The following is a 17,575-nucleotide window of genomic DNA, read 5'->3' as shown; positions in this document are numbered from 1 at the left end:
TCTTCTCTCTCAGGTTTGTCAGCTCAGCTGATGATGCACCAGGCCACCCAGGCCACTCTGAGGACCCTCCTCCTGTCCGGGGCCCAGGGCTACACCCCAAACACCCCCTGCCCTCCCCCGGGCCTGGCCCCCATCGACACACACGCCAACAGCATCCCTGACTGTGGAAAAACAGCCCGCTCCCTCAACGGCCACATCAAAGTACGCCTGCCCTCCATTTCACACTTAGCAACCTCTACAACAACTCACATGTCAGTCAATGCTATTCTTACATAACACGTAAATCTACCTTCTGTTGTTACAAGCCATTTAGCACTCATGTTAGCGCTGTGTCGTTATGCTGATGTCCTCAGTTAGTCCGTCTAGTCGAGTGGGTAAGCAATGATTATTCTTTTAGCCCTTCCCAAACTCACTGAAGTGGTGGTACTTCTCTTTTCTTTAGTCTTTTGCTTGCACTAATATCCTGACTGTGTATATTGCTGTTGCTTTGCCTGTGGCTTGCAGCACCCCTGTTCGGTTTACAGCCGAATGTCTTCGACGTCACTGGCAGACCAGGTCCTAAGCCCCTCCCACACCGACCCGGCACAGGATGCCAGCGGTCACTGCCCCTCCGAACCGCTGTCCAGCAAGTCTGGTTCCGACCAAGGTACCATCGCTTCTCCCAGCAGACAAACCCCCAGCCAGGCAGCGCTCAAAACCTGAACCACAGCCAGGCCAAAATATTTACACACACAGTCTCTCAGTTGATTTCACAGCTTTCTATCACTCTGTGAGCTGATGATGAGCCGGCCTTGGCTGAGTGCCTTTAAGTCCATACACCTTCATCATGTGTAGTCTGCTTAAATTGGCTCTGCTAAAGCTAAACCTGTAGCATGAGTAATTTCACAAGAAATGTCTTCACTCTACATGGCAAATAATGACAATTTAATTGCTGAATTTTGAAATATATTTTTAACTGAAACCCCAGGATTTACTGTATGTGCAGTGTGCCTGGGAGTCAAAATGGATGGGGAATGCAAGGGATTGTGTAGCTAATCAGATGATGAGGTGGGTGGGGTGAAGAGGTGGCCAGATCTCGAGATGCCATAATCTCTTATGTGGCGTGGAATCTTTATGACTGGTGTGAGTCTGGAAATCAGCTTCTCATCCAATGGAGGGTACCTTTTAGTAGTGCCCCATTACTGTGCTGGGGCATTGAATTCAGAGGAAAGACTGCCCTCTGCTGGTCACCCCAATATATCTACCAATGGCAACTTTGTTTTTCCAAGAGGACTCCTAGCTAAATACTAACCCAGTCCAACTCTGCTTAGTGTCAGCAGTTTGACATGAGCCGGGTACAGGGTGGTATGGCTGCTTAGCTTCAGCAGTTGATGAAGTTGACTTGAGAAGGGTTCAGGGTTCAGGGCGATGTGACTGGTGGCTGTTTGTGCTCCAGATAGACAGATAGATGAGCTTCTCTTGGCGTTTCAGGCTCAGACACGTTTGTAGAAGTGGGGATGCCCAGGAGCCCTTCTCACTCGGCCAGCAGCAGTGAGCTGAAGCAGATGCTGGCTTCCTGTAAGACCTCCAGCGGGAGCCGCCACACTGTGGACCTCCGACAGGGAACCCACAACCCCCATCTGCAGTACGTATGCCCACTCTATCTACTGTACCTAAACTGAGCTGCTATGGGCTCACTTACAACCCCCACCTACAGTACGTATGCCCGCTCAACTGTACCTAAACCTGCACCTGCTAAGGGGAACTTACAACCTTCGCCTACAGTACGTATGCCCACTCTTCTGTACCTAAACCTGCACCTGCTATGGGGCACATTCAACCCCCACCTGCAGTATGTATGCCCACTGTATCTACTGTACCTAAACCTGCCCAAAGTGAGCTGCTGTGGGCTCACTTACAACCCCCACCTACAGTACGTATTCACACACCCTACTGTCCCTAAACCCCTTATTGAGCTGCTAAGGGGAACTTACAACTCCCACCTACAGTTTGTATGTGCACTCTACTGCACCTAAAACGGCCCTAAATTAGCACCTACAATCCTCACTTACAGTATACATACACTCACCCTGCCTAAACCTGCCCTACAGTATATAAATGTGGCTTATACGCATTAGAATGCGGCAATGGTGTGTGCATTGTCTTGAAAGGTGATCTGGAATCTGCAAAATAGATTTTGTAGACAGTACTGTGAACGACAGCAGAAGGAAGCAGTCTGGTGGAGCTCAGTTTTTACATGAGGTATCCATCTGGAGTGACTTATGCTGCTTACTTTTTTACATACAATCCATTTATATGGCTGGATAACTTCTGAGGTAAACACACTTTGCACAAGTGTACAACAGCTTTGCTCCACCTGGGGCTCAAACCTGCAGGCTCTGAGCCGAGTTCTGTTATATAACATTTCCTAACCGGTGTGCCATCAGGCATGGTCAGGTGTGCCTTGTGAAATGTTTTTTTTTTTAATGTAAATGTTCAAATTAATTTGAACTTGAACAAAAATGAACAAATCCCATTCACAAAAGAAAAAACATGGGATTCTGTATATTTGGAAAGTGTGCCACGGAAGGAATAAGATTGAGAAAGGCCGCCCTGGCTGCTATACTGCAGCAGCTCTTGGACGTGCCGGCCAGATGACTGTCAGGGTAACAGGGCTGTGCGCCTCCACAGCCCGGACCGCTTGCTCTCGGACCCGGAGCCCAGCCGCTCGGAGAGCCCGCTGGCGGATAAGAGGGCCCCGGGCAGCGAGAGGGCCGCAGAGAGAGCCGCCCAGCAGAACTCAGAGAGGATGCGCCTCACTCCACAGGCCTCCTTCATCAACATGCAGGTCTCTTTATTATTATTATTATTAGTATTATTATTATTATTATTATCGGCACTAGTAGTAGCGGTAACTGTAGTAATGTAGCAGTAGCTGTAGCATTAGCTATAACGGCAGAAGCAGTTGTAATAGTAGCAGTTCTAATAGTAATAGTAGTAGTAATAGTATTAATATAAGAAGCAGTAGAAGTAGTAGTAGTCTGATATGGTCCTGCTGTGATATAAACCCTTGTTGTCTTTCAGACATTCGACTATGAGCAGAAAAAGCTACTAGCAACCAAAGGTAAGTGACGAAGATTTCACTGCTGTTTTAGTGTTTAGGGTTTTAGTTTAGTGTGCCTATGATTCTTTTTCATAGCTGAAGATCCAAGAGTGTCCTTTTAGTTGATCTGTTGCAGATGATGGAGAGTCAAAGATGACTGGTTGCTCTGTACGAATGATCTGACTTCAGTGAGAAAATGACTGGTTGTGCTGTGTGAATGAACTGATTTACAGAGGATCAAGATGGTTGCTTGTACTGTGTTAATTACACCATTCACAGAAGACACAGCTGATTGGTTGTGCTCTCTGTCCATTAGCTATGTTGAAGAAGCCTGTGGTGACAGAGGTCCGGACCCCCACCAATACCTGGAGTGGCCTGGGCTTCTCCAAATCCATGCCAGCCGAGACCATCAAGGAGCTGCGCCGAGCCAATCACGTGCCCTACAAACCCACCATGACCACCACATACGAGGTACACCCAATCACGTGCCCTACAAACCCACCATGGCTACCGCATACAAGGTACACCCAATCACATGGCCTACAAACCCACCATGACCACCACATACGAGGTACACCCAATCACGTGCCCTACAAACCCACCATGACCACCACATACGAGGTACACCCAATCACGTGCCCTACAAACCCACCATGACCACCACATACGAGGTACACCCAATCACGTGCCCTACAAACCCACCATGGCTACCGCATACAAGGTACACCCAATCACATGGCCTACAAACCCACCATGACCACCACATACGAGGTACACCCAATCACGTGCCCTACAAACCCACCATGACCACCACATACGAGGTACACCCAATCACGTGCCCTACAAACCCACCATGACCACCACATACAAGGTACACCCAATCACATGCCCTACAAACCCACTGTGACCACCACATACGAGGCGCACAGGCACACAATGACTAATCAAAATAAATAACGGATCATATAGCTGCAGACAATCCTCCCCTGGAGCAATGCAGGGTTAAGGGCGTTGCTCAAGGGTCCAACAGCTGTGCGGATCTTATTGTGGCTACACCGGGGATTCAACCAGCGACCTTGCGGGTCCCAGTCATGTACCTTAACCACTACAGGCCGCCCTACCTATCATAGGATTATTATCGTGGCTCAAGGATCCAACAGCAGTGCCCAAGCTGGGAATCAGAAACGGGACACACCTCACGTCAGTGTCATTGATATTAAAGGCTATGCTATTCACCTGTATATTATGGGATGCTAACTGAGACATCATAGCTTACACCACACTTTCCCCTCTCTCTCGTGTTTCTACTTGCCTTGAAGTGTTTTGTGGGTACTGGGTAAATGCAATTTGATTCGATCTTTTTATCCACTTCCAACAAATTATTATAGTTTTGTTATGAGTTGTGAGGGGTTTCTGACCAACTTTATGAGTTATTAGGTAGCCTCAGCTGCAGACACTAACACCTGTGGGGTGTGTGGAGAGAGAAGTTGCAGTTTGTGAAGTCAGTATAGCACAGCCACACTGCCTTTTCCTTGCCTTGAAGGGCATTGTGGGTAGCTTTAATCATTTCTGTGCACCTTACATCCTAATTAAATTTCATTTTAAGTGGTTTTTGTCGTCCTGCCTGCTCCCAGGAGTCTCCTCTGTCCATGCCGAACAGCCGCGAGGGGGTGGCGGGGGCGAGCGGTGACTCAGACAACTGGAGGGACAGGAACGGCGCGGAGCTCAGGGGCCACTCCGAGTTCGCCGCGTCCGTCGGCAGCCCCAAGAGGAAGCAGACCAAATCAGGTGAGCCTGTCGCCCCTCTTCCTGCCTCTGGAGGGAACGATAAAGATGACAGAGCTGGGGGAAAGCTTCCTTTAACCCTTTGAAGAGTGGGTTTTTTGGAATGTTTTCTGATTTATTTTTTACTTCAAAGTCAGTGTTCTGATCTCCACTGCTTTCAGTTATCAATAGTGATATTTACTGTACATCAGCGCTGGAATGTTCTGTTAAGAAATGTCTAATTAGGCTGCTGGGTAGTTCACTCGCTAAAAGCACAGAAAGGAGTGAGCAGATCGAGCCCGCAGATCGAGCCTTTATACTGCAGACGCAGTATAAAGGCCCATTTTGGGTCCTGAGCCATAGTTTAAGAAACACTGTCTTAAAGGGTTAATCCAGTCCTTTTGCCTATCTCGTGGAGGTTGGTTTTAATGTGCTCCAGCTGTTATATGGCCCTTATCTTTGTTGTTTTTGCCCTGCAGTGGAGCACTACCTGAGCAGCAGTAACTACATGGACTGCATTTCCTCAGTGATGGGCACCAACGGGTGCAGCCTGACCACCTCGGCCAAGGGTTCGGACCTGCCGGAGCTGTTCAGCAAGCTGGGCCTGGGGAAGTACACCGACATCTTTCAGCAGCAAGAGGTCTGGGCCCACCACCGTCTTATCAATCTTTACACTGAGTTTAAAAGAGCAGTTCAAACTATAATTTAAGTATGTTTCCACTCTTAAATTATAGATACTATCTATCCATCCAGATAGTTTTGCTATCTGACAGTGAACAGACTGATCTGCATGAACAGACTAAATTGCAGGGCCCCCTGCCATGTAAACAATCTCAACTGAAGATAACATCCATCCATCGATTTTTAAAAACCCCTTATTTTCCTGGTCAGGGTCACGTGGGGGTGGGGGTGGGGGTGGGGATGGGGGGTTTGGAGCCTATTCCAGCATGCAGTGGGCAAGAGGCAGGAATAATAACAATTGATGACTGGCTAGGGCATCAATCCATCGCAAGGCTAAAGATAACATTGAATCAATGTATTTGTGTGCCTGGTTTAACATGGCAGAATTAACTATCTTAATATTAGGGCAAGCATATATCATCATCAACATTATTATCATTATTATTAATATTCAGCTACTAGGGCTTGTATCACTGCAGGTCAAAATAAACATGTGCACATTAAGTGAGTTTAGAACTATTAAAAACCTGTCTTTGAAATATTGTGCTCTGTATTGTATGTTCTTATGGCAATAAATTGTTTTTGCAGATGATAGAATAATAGCCATAACTTGTTTGTGTCTCACAAATGGCAGTGTGCAAGTAATTGTATAATACACTTGAGCATTTTTACTGAAGACATTGAAGTATGGGAAATCTGTCTTAGATTGATCTGCAGACGTTTCTGACCCTGACGGACTCGGACTTGAAGGAGCTAGGAATCACCACATTCGGAGCTCGGAGGAAGATGCTGCTGGCTATTTCAGGTTTGTGTTTGGGTGCTTTCACTGCACTTCAATTTAGCCCGTCAGCAGATACTGTGTCCAGCGTACCTTTCTTTATTTTCACACAATCCCATGTCCACACAATCCCATGTACACACAATCCCACATACTCACAAGCCCATGTACACACAATCCCACATACACACAAGCCCATGTACACACAATCCCACATACACACAAGCCCATGTACACACAATCCCGCATACACACAAGCAATTCACACTCAAGGTTATTGCAGCAGTGCTCCACTGGGAAAATGATCTGCAATCTCTCAGTTACAAGGCCAGTATGTTTGTTGTATTTTCTAATATTCCACTGCCCGCACTGAGTCTACTGTTTCCATGGGTTTTAGCCTAGCTCAGTATTTGTGACGAGTATTTGCAGTGTGCTGTTTACATATAGTTTTGCACACCTCACTTCAACACAAACGTTTAACAAAAAGTCATCTCGCAAGACATTGCTATTATTACAGTTTTGCCAGTATAGCTTAAGAATGAACGATCAAATTGTTGCAGTTATTAAAGATGTGGGTTAATGCCTATGGGTAATGCCTGCAGATACACTATATGGAGCAGTGCGCAAAGTTTAACTTATACTGCATGAATTTATAACCCAAAAGTTTATTTATACTTTTTTTTTTTTTTGCAAAAGTTTCACAATTGTTTATTCAACAGCTTACATTATCATATAAATTACAGTGTGTGGTAAGCTTACATTATCATTGTGAGCTGCTGAAAAGTTCCAGGATAGAGGTGCCAGGATATTTTATTTTCAAATGTTGGCATCTCTTGCTTTACCTGAGTTCCGTGTTATATCACTCTGCACTGAGGGACATATTATATTTCATATATTTATTTGGTAAGCCCAAAATGGCGGTGGCATAGGCTGCTGAACAATTGACAGATAAGCCACAGACGGCCTGTATTTTGCTGAAACAGGGAAACTGTCTGTTTATTGTAATGCAGTGTTGGACCTGACTGAGAATGTGTGGATCATGCCCCAGACAAATGGAAAACAAATAAATATGTAATGGAAAATTCAGAGCCGCTGAATCTGTTCATTGTCCATCTGTGAAACTGCTCACGTATTCAAAGTCATGACTGGTGCCGTATTACAATAAATAGACTTGATTGTTGTTCCACAAAACACAGCATATGTTTATCTGTTGGAATACATAATTACGTTTTTAAGCGAATACATTTGACATTGTGTTGTACATTTCAATTGTAGCTTTTGTGTGAATTATCCGGAGTGCGTGAGTGGGAGGGAGGCTGTGCTGGGGGGGTTATGTGAGGGTGAAAGTGGGTGTTTTGTTCACTGCGCTCATAAGCCAAGTAAAAATCTCCTTTTGTCCATGAATATACTGCCTTTCAGGAAAAAGTGTCTAATGTTGTCACACAGAACGGTCATAAGACAACTATTGAGAAAGTTTCAAGGGGTCGTATTGCCCTTCACGAGATCCACAGAACATTAGCTGAGAAATGTTTTCTTCTTTAGTTCATTTCACGTATATAAAAACATAAATAAAATCCCCCTGTAGTCTCTGTGTGCTGGGAACCTGAAGTATCAGAAGTAATTGTTGCTTGTTCTTATTTTCAGAGTTGAATAAGAACCGGAGGAAACTCTTTGAACCTCCCAACATCCGCTCCTCCTTCCTGGAGGGAGGGGCCAGCGGGCGACTCTCGCGACAGTTCCACACTGACATCACCAGCATCAGCGGGCGCTGGTAGGCCTCTCGCAAACCCCCCCAGGGTCCGGCCTCCGCGGATCGCCATGGTAACCCTGCGCAACACAAGGCCCCTGGCGCTCACTGGTCCAACTAACCAAAGGTGACCAAACAAATGCCAAATTAGCACAGAGGAACAGGACGGCTTGCTGGTCTGTGGTGAAACACGCAAGCACCAGCGTGACTGAAGGATAACCCCAGCAGGGAACAGTACTGCTATCTCTGTGTAGCCATACATAACGGTCAGTGAACTATGCTATTTACAGTCGTTTATATCAGGCCTGTGCACTTTAAAAACACCTGATTCCTTGCCAGTGGAAGTTTTTGAATCTGTTGACCAATGAACATGTGCCCTAAAAGCGCTTGGATACCAAGTCAAATGTAAGCACTTAGTGGTGTGTGTGTAGCAACAGGTGCTGACTATGAGTGGAATCCCAGCGTTATCAAGTGTGGACAGACATGGAGAAGTCTGACTCCGCAGGTATCGGTTGGTGTTACCATGCTGCAGACGAACCTCTTGTCTGACATGCATCTCTTTGGTTTGTATTTGAATTTTCTATGCATACATAAATTTGAATGTCACTTTTGTTTTTTTGTTTTTTTTACCTTTTGTATGAAAGACTATGTTGTCTGGGCCCAGATTCAGTTCAACTGTACTGCACCTAAATTTTTTATTTTTTGAACAAATATTTTTTGAAGGGAAAAGGAGGAACTCTTACACTTCTTTAAATGTATAACATAAAGCCGCAGGGCATTGCAGTTCTAATTATTTTAGGGCCTTCTGATGATTAGATATTGGGAACTAGAATCAGGTAGTCTGAGGTGTGTAAGAGGGAGGCTCGTTGGGGGACTGATCACTGACATCCATAAGAGCCCTTCTTTGTGTTATCCTTCCATCTTGTCTAAACCCTCCAATGACAAAAATGTGTGGCGGTTTTCTTTGGTAGTTATTGAGATCGGTTGACCTACCCCTGTGGCTGTCCATCTGGAGCTCTGTGACGGCAGTGTTGCAAGCCTGTCTGTGGAGTGGGTAGCTAAATTCCGCCTTCTGGGTTCACGTGGACTGGAAGCTTTCTGCATTTTGAGGCTTTAGTGTGAGGCCACACACGGAGGTGGATGGAACGTGTGAAAACAGCGCACGCACTCCCGGCTCTCCGTTGTGTGTCTGTCTCTCCAGAGCCAGTTTAAGTGCCTGTTATCATTACGTGATCGTTGAAGACGCGTGCTAAAATAAACTATCAGGACCTAGGAAAGCAATGTTTATAAGACGGATGTGCCAGCCCGTATCACCATGGAAACATTAACAGGGGCATTTTACAGCTCCAGTTCCTTACCAGTGCAATACCAGGTCATTTCCTTACCTATAAAAGACACGAAATGGTGGCTGGCACAGCACAAGCTCACAAGAAATATGGACAAGTTTGCAGTGTATGCACAAGAACATAAAAACAAAATCCAGGTTTGTGTGTTAAAATAAAGGTAAATAGTTTTTATTGTATTTAACAGTTATGTTATTCGGGTCGCAGTGGCTTGACTGGACAGTTCTGTCTATTATCTAAAAAACTGCAGAATTCCCGTTGATTGGCCATTCCCGTTCAGAATCTGTGTTTCTTCCACAACCCAAGGTTTGCGCTAATCGTTGCTGAAATTCTGCAATCAACTGGGGAAAGACTATGGTGTAAGAACCAGGTGTAATGGTCTATGGAAAGCATTATGTGTTTGTTTTTTGTATACAAAATAGCCTTCTAAGCCATCAGTTTATGTTACAGGTTTTCCTGCTTAGCTTTAAGGTTTACCATTAAGTACCTGTTTTTCCTGTTTTTGTACAGGTAATCAACTGTACAAACAATGTTTGATAAGGATACAAAGGGAGACATGAAGACTGTACTGTGTTCTGAAGGCAAAATGTTTAAAATTCAACCACCACCAAAGTATTGTTACTTTAATTAGCTTTTGTAATATTTGTAAACCTGTGTGGTCTAATAACTTCCCCAAATAAAAAAAAAGGTACAGTTTCAATGGAATCCCACAAAGGACTACCTTAACCTGGTACATTTTGCTGTGGTTGTTGAGTTGAAGAGCACATTAATTGTTGGTCATTTGGAGCCAAACTGTTCAAATATAAATGTATATATTCTGTTTCATTTCTATTGGTGAAATAAATCACCTCTACTATATAGGGACCAAATAACGGTAGGCCACTTTATATAAAGTGACGTTTGGAAACACACTGATCTGTGTGTATACTAGCTGTGATTCTGTTGTAGAATTTATTATGATCCCCTCTGCAGAGGAGGATTCTGGGATATGTTGATGTTTTTTTGTTGTCTTTTCTTTTCTTTTCTTTTGGACATAGCCTTTGACACAGTTAAGCAGCACTGAATGCCATTATGAAAGCCCCATTTAGTGAGTGTCCTCTTGTTTATAGAGAAGGACATGGGGCACACATTTGTGGCCTTACAGCTGTGCCAGGGTGCCTTTGGAAGCAGAACTATACACAATACATCTGAGCACCGACCAGTACAGTCACTGACCAATATGGGCAGATTGAAGAGGGGAAAGCACGGATGAAGTTATGTTCTGTTGGTGTGCTCTAAAATGACCAGCATTTTGTGTAACAAAAGTTTGTAAACTCGTTGATTATTCAGTTCCAGTTGGTGCCTTATTACAAAATAATAAACCAGTAGGAAGTTCTCCTTCTGTCTCTTTTTCTGGTGCTTAGACCAAGCAGCTTACACAACTCGCACATCTTCACAAAATGCGTTTCAGGCCAGGATTTCATTTTGAATAAATACAACATTTCTAGTCATCTCTGTGTGTACATGGTCCTACATTACATAGCCAGGCTAGAACTATTGTGAGTGCGTTGCTTATTGAGGGATGTCAAGTTGGAATACCAAAAATTAACTGTTCATCTCCCATGCCAAACAGATGCTATGACCCTTCTCTGGGTGTGTCTATCTCACCACAGTTCCCCATTAATCATAGATTTATTCTGATTTTATATATATACACAAGCTATACTGTATGTAACATATACAGAACACCTGTTTGTTGCTATAGAATGGTACCAGTAACACACACACACCCCAATCCATGCATGCATTGAATTATGTTCACCTCAGTATAAGCAACACATGCAAGCCAACATCTCCTCTCTGTTGTGTCAGGTCTCTGTTATTTCACCAGCGTCTACCTCTGACTCATAAAATGTCAGTAAATGCTAATTTCTCTGTTTCAGGACCTGTGAAATTCAATGACAGACATGATAGCCTGGTGACCTCAGACAAATGAGGGCTATGGATGTTTAATGACGCTTTGGTGTGACTAAGATACAGGGTTGTTTTTTTTGGCTAATTCATGAGAAGAGGATTGGCGTATGACCTTCTGCAGTGTGACACTGCTGTAACAGTGAGTGAAGATGTGCAATGAAAGCTTGACATTAAAGACTAACATGCAGGCTTCTACAATTCTACACTTCTGCACTGGAGATACACTGGGGAAACAAATCTGTGCTGAAATTAAGGAGCTAGGGATTTATTTTATTTGGTTTAACTAAAATGTATAAAAGTATTCCTTCAGATTGTGTACTGTATATCAGAAAAGACTCAACAGGGAATGACATCGGAAATGATAAAAGCTGAAATTCAGCAAATTAAATTCTTTCTAATTTCTAATTTGACTGACACATTTTTTGGTCAATTGTATTTTATTGCTAAAATATTTATGTTGGCTTGTACTGACACCCCTCTAGCCTATATTAACGAAACCCCAGAAAAGATTTCATATTACTCTGTAAATAAAGGCCTCATTTGACCAAGTGATATTGGTGCCAACACTCACATATCTACTAATCCAGAGCTGGCAGATCTCACTAATCTCTGCAGTGAAGGCATTAGGATATGAAGTCACTAATGGAGAATGAAGAGTCTTGTTGCCATGCAGAATTTCATACATACTAACAATGTGCACTGCTTTCATTACCAAAGCAGGCATGGTGCTCCCTGGATGCAGTGGCAGAAAGTTTAGGTGGAAAGTGTTTTTTTATTTCATATTTGAAGTGCTTAATGATCTCTGAAATGCTTCTAGGAAATGCACTGATAGCTTTTCCTCATTCCAGTTTTTTTACTGAGGGATAACTGTAGTTGTGTATCTCAAGGATAGTTGATAGTGCAAGGGTGCATTAAAAAAAAAGGGCTGATCCATTTCAGGATTTTGTGCCAACTTCTGCTCTTAATTATTTAATTAACTCAATCACATATTGATCTGACATTTGTATAAGCACCAGCTACAGCCACAGGCTGCAAGTGCATCCTAAAGATTTTACTTTGCTTAAGTACAGGAGTGAACAGCATAGTTTATAGAGCTGTCAGGAAGCTAAAACTAAGCTAATTGATTGGAACAAAAGTCAGACTAGCATACCAGGACCGGAGCTCCCGTGTGGTACTGTGAAGCTGGGAGTGGTGGGGGAGCAGCTCAGGCCCATGGTTCCCAGTGGTTCCCAAACCCCAATTGCAATCCCAGAACTTTAACAAGCTGTTCATTTTTCCTATTTGCCTTCCATGTTCAGAGGGATTATTCACCCTCTTAAACCATGTTTTCTCAGACATAGCTATGCATGCCATGAAGAATTTGAAAAATCCCATGTTTTTGTTGTGCTATATTCCAAACAATTATATAAAAAGGTCATATTTTTCTGATCAAATGTTAGACTGAGGTTAAACAATGGGCTCCTATTAAGCTTACTGAACACATGTTTTTCAGAAATGTATCAACACAATGTAGGTTTGGATAATTATCATTTGCATTGTTTTTTACTTTGTAATCATCTTCCACGTGGTTAGTTTTAGTGGCCAGGTGTCCACAGGGGGCCCCAGGACCGAGTTTGGGAACCACTGGCTCGGGTACCATCTCATCCTAGTCTATTGGCTGCTGTCATACTTTTCCTGCTGTCTCTCAAAGCCTGGGAGGCCTCACCAGGTACACAGCTGAGAATGATTGACAATCAGCCCAGCTGTTGCTTGTAGCCTTCGTTGGGCCTGTTTATAAAGGCACAGTGTTCTGTGGGGAGATATTTGTATGCTTGTCTGGTGTGAGGCTTAGTGATCTGCCAGTGGGTTTATGCAGGATTTAGGTTCTCCGTTTTGTTTTCTACTCTAGGAAGTCTGAAAGCCTGTGTACCCTTATTTCCGAAGTTTTCATTTTATAGTGCAGCTGAAAGTCATCAAGTATTCTAGGTTTATAACCGCTCAGCATGTGGGTGCCTGTGTGGAATAGATTTTATTTTCTTTCTTTTTTTAACTGCAAGGACAAAAATCTAAGTTACAATTGGGATGGGAACACAGGAACCTGAATTAAGCAGTCCAGCCCTGGTCATAATGAGCAAGCTTGGGGTTCAGTGCTCTTTCACTGTTAACTGTGGAGGTACTGTGTCCCTGCTCCTGATTTCCTTGAGGACCAACCAAGGAAATGTAGGCAGACCTAGGAACTACAGGTTGGGCTCTAAACAGTATGGTCTGTCCTTCAGTGTTGTTATTGCTGCATTGCGTTTATGGACTGACTTAAATGCTTGAATTTAATGAGCCTTTTTCATTGGAAGCAGATACTTTTAAGCAAGAATCAGCTTGCTTGATTAATCAATTAACTGCTGAAATATACCAAAAACTCCCCATGGCTGTAGGCTGGCACTGCTTGATAAAATAGACAGGCTTATTTTGCAACCTCTGATTAAATCCCATTACTGTAGTTCCATGGAAATCCTATCCTTTTAACTTTCAGATTTAATACATAAACCTGTTCAACATAGAACTGACAATAACAGAAAAAAGAAACAAACAGCTACACCAGTGACATCCTGCCTCTATGTGATTAATTTATATTTACAATAAAAATGTATCCTAATCTGCCTGACTCAATTCCATTTTAGTTAAAATGGGCCATAAACAGCGCAGTGGAGACAAGATTTTTGAATATGTGTTGAGATCACTTGTGGAAGTCTGAAATTGCCAGGAAGTAATATGTCTTTAATGCAGTAACAACCAGCAACAATGCAGTGCTTCTGAGCATGGATTACCGCAACCACTCCTGCTTTACGTAACCTCTGATTCATTGAAGGGGATTATCTGATTTTGTCAGGGGGAATTTGAAATTGATGAATTGTACAGTATAGAGGACTCCAGCGCTGTGAAATTGTCACTCCCAAATTCTCATTCTCCCACAGGCTGGGAAATTATTCTCTTCATCAGATATGAGGACAGCATTCACAGTTTAGTCTCAGCCTAAAGTGATTTATATTGAATGTGATTGTTTGAGAGAACCCATCGCTTATTCTCGACACATTGCTGTCTTCATGCAACAGCAAGCCTTGAATGGATGTTATGATACTGGCTTATCGTTATTTTCAATGTACTATGGTACAATGAAGGTAAATCCAAAGCCATGGCTAAAATACTGTTTCTTTTTCTTTCTTATTTTTTTTTTCTTGGAGGGCAGGGGAGTGGCCTGTGGAGGAGTGGCCTCATGAATCAATGATTGCCTAAATAATAAAAGCACTAGCTTCCAAAGTGTCAATCAATCAATCTATCAACCAGTAAATTTATTTTCATTTAGGCCATTTACAATCAGGTTTTAAGTACTTCACAATGGACATTTCTAGACGATATTTCAATATAGAGGATATTTTCTAGAGGAAAACTGGAAAATGTTTATCTGACTCCTTAAAAGGTTATTGAGCTGAATGCAGTTTGCAGTATACTGCTGTCACACTAATGTTTACCCATCAGGCACACTGGACTTCCTGTTTCCCACAGCAGGAAAAGCTGTCACAACACATACCCATCAACCCGTCAGGCAGAATTCAACTAGCGTCCTATATGCAATGGGGGTTCTGGCAGGCTGCTAGCATGTTCGTTGTCTACAATATACATATACATATGTTGGTTATCTCTCCCTAATGTTAAACATTATGTCTTAATTTCTATTGCAGAGAAATTAACAGGTAATGTTGTTTCACTATGAGAGAGAGTGCATCTCTTGGATCCTGTACCTACTGTAGCTGGACTGTCCCTTCTGAATACTGTAACCTGTGGGTACTGTCATACTGACAGCCCCTTTTTATGGAGCTCCTGAGCTCTGAACTGAGGGGGGGTTTGACCGAAATGCAGCCAGCCTGCCCTTTATGAAAAAGCATGCAATTTTGTCAAAAGAAAATGTCACGTGAACTGGACATTTTCACAGGTGATTGCCGTTTTCACATTTCCACATGCAAAAGCAAAACATGACATGAAATTTTGTATAATTCCAGATCCAGGCATACATGACTATCAAATATGAACTACAATTTTCCTGTGAAAACAAAACATGTGACTTGAAATAGCCTACCTGACCTTTTCCCACTCATCTTATTGAAGCCAGGTGGGATGATTTTTATAGTCGCATGTGTACTCTTCACATGTTGGGTGTTCACGTGGTTTTTGGCTGCGTGGTTTTTGAACACGTGATTTTGGGGGGTGTGCTGTGTGCTGAGCCAGCTCCGGGGGCGAGGCAGGCTGTGTACCCCTCGTCCTCGGCTGCTAATGTGTCAGATTAGCACGGAGACAGGGACACCCCGCAGGAGGTTCGGCCTGTTACCCAGGGAGGGGTGAGGGAGGGTAGCCCTGGGCAGCCCACCTTCACTGCTCCCCATCGCACTGGTTTCATACAGACCGTACCCGCCACATTTATAATTCTGCTCTGGAACCCACAAGAGAAATCAGCCAGTCTGCTGTTTCCCCAACAGATTTTTTACATGATTTTTTGTAGCATCTTGTTTTCTACAGTAAACTCGCCCTCCCTTACGCTTACCATCTGCCAGTTTAATTACACAAGGGTGGGGGGGGGGGTGGGGGGGGGGTGGCTGGTTGGTCATTACAGAGTGTGGGGGGGGGGGGACTGTAAGATAAGACTATGGATAAAAATGTGTTTTTATTCCTTGTGTGATTCAAGCAATTTACAAACATGAGCATATACAGAATATGTTAAATGACTGCAGGTGGCCCCTGCCAAATAAACAAAATGAGGTTGAGCCCAGAGGGCCCTGCACTGAGAGCTCTCTAATGCTCTCTCTTACAGTGGGGTGCAGAAATGTGGGTACACCGGGGGCCTGGGGTAGCTGGAGCTGGAATTGAGTTGCCCAGGCCGATGTCTCCTGGTCGGTGGTTCAGGCGTGGTGGGGATGGCGGATATTAACGCGGGCTGGTGGTGCTCGCTGTGCGGCTAAGCGGAGGCGAGCCGCCGCGTTCGAGCCGCGGGCGTGTCCTGGATCCACCCGTCTCTCGCCAGGCCGCTAACGCGTTCTGCCAGCGCAGCGAGATCACGGCACAGTCTGCGATTAAGCTCAGTGCCAACCGCGAAGCGTGCACACACCACTGCGTGTGCTATGCAAAGTTCCTGTAGAGAGCATTCTGAAAATACACACACACAAGGCCTTCATTTTTACCTTTAATTATTTCACTGCCTTTGTGGAACGAATTTACAGAAAAGTATTGGGATAAATTATGACAGGTAGTCTTGGCTAATGTCTGAGGCTTATTTTTCTTTTCTACTGCAGAGCTTTGATGTCGAGCTATAAATATCATTCTGTTTTTGTTACATTTTGCTTTTCCCAATATAAACTCATTAGTCAAAGAGAGAGAGATAGATGATGAAAATGATTCCAGGTGGGTAGTGATGCTGCCTCATTGACCCAACCCCCTCTCCCTATCTGCAATCCAAAACTTCACTCTCAGAAATAAAGTGACAGTACATTTTCCAAGCAAAAACGGTACAAATGATTTATATATTGTTGGCTAGGGGTACAATTGTATGCACCTATAGGGTACGGTCCCAGCGACAAGCATGTGTACCTCTTTATTAATTTTCTGTACCTTTATTTCTGAGAGCCCGTATTAACCCCTTTTTTTTATCCATAACTTTCAGTTACCGAAAGTGATTGTTACATCAGCATTAGAATTCTAATTCACATTCTAATCACATATTTATGATCCTACACTCTATTCAATATGTATTCTCCCTTGAATGGATGGTATTCGACCAGCTTTGATATGCCCTAACCCTTGCCCAGTACAACCTCCTTGACCCCAATTAGTCTGGCTTCAAAGCTAATGACTCATCAGACCCCGACTAATGGACTACCACAAATTCTCATACCTTTCTCACTGAGTTCCTGTCAGGTAACCTGCAATGGCTCTGTCTCAAAATCCCACTGGATTACCACAGGAGAGCCCTAATGCTTTCCCTCATATGTCAAACATCTCCACTCAGTCCTTCAGATGGCGTCAGCTACTGCTGCTATGCCGATGACACCCAGCTATTCCTCATCTCTGACAGAGGAACATACTGCCTCATGCATCACAGCTTGTCTTAATGATATCTCCATTTGGGTGAGCAGTTGTCATCTCGAACTCTACCTCGTCAAAAGCCAGGTGCTCTACCTGCCAGCTGCATCCTCCCCCTGCAGGCT

At 43.8% G+C, this 17,575-nt stretch overlaps 1 protein-coding gene across 1 annotated transcript in view; it reads left to right on the top strand.

The window, feature by feature from the left end:
• Positions 1 to 8,425, top strand: part of LOC133118272 (protein bicaudal C homolog 1-like) — a 55,589-nt gene extending 47,164 nt beyond the window's left edge. The window contains exons 12-21 of the mRNA XM_061228127.1: positions 14 to 201; positions 505 to 646; positions 1,471 to 1,624; positions 2,671 to 2,827; positions 3,064 to 3,103; positions 3,399 to 3,553; positions 4,717 to 4,870; positions 5,326 to 5,486; positions 6,233 to 6,332; positions 7,950 to 8,425. Coding sequence (XP_061084111.1) covers positions 14 to 201; positions 505 to 646; positions 1,471 to 1,624; positions 2,671 to 2,827; positions 3,064 to 3,103; positions 3,399 to 3,553; positions 4,717 to 4,870; positions 5,326 to 5,486; positions 6,233 to 6,332; positions 7,950 to 8,080 — 1,382 coding nt within the window. The 3' untranslated portion in view covers positions 8,081 to 8,425. The remainder of the gene's footprint in view (positions 1 to 13; positions 202 to 504; positions 647 to 1,470; positions 1,625 to 2,670; positions 2,828 to 3,063; positions 3,104 to 3,398; positions 3,554 to 4,716; positions 4,871 to 5,325; positions 5,487 to 6,232; positions 6,333 to 7,949) is intronic.
• Positions 8,426 to 17,575: the final 9,150 nt, after the last annotated feature.

This window comes from Conger conger, chromosome 18 (genome assembly GCF_963514075.1).
Source record: "Conger conger chromosome 18, fConCon1.1, whole genome shotgun sequence".
In the NCBI taxonomy this organism is placed as follows: domain Eukaryota; kingdom Metazoa; phylum Chordata; class Actinopteri; order Anguilliformes; family Congridae; genus Conger; species Conger conger.
Note: the sequence above shows the minus strand (reverse complement) of the source record. Positions and strands in the feature narration are given on the sequence as shown.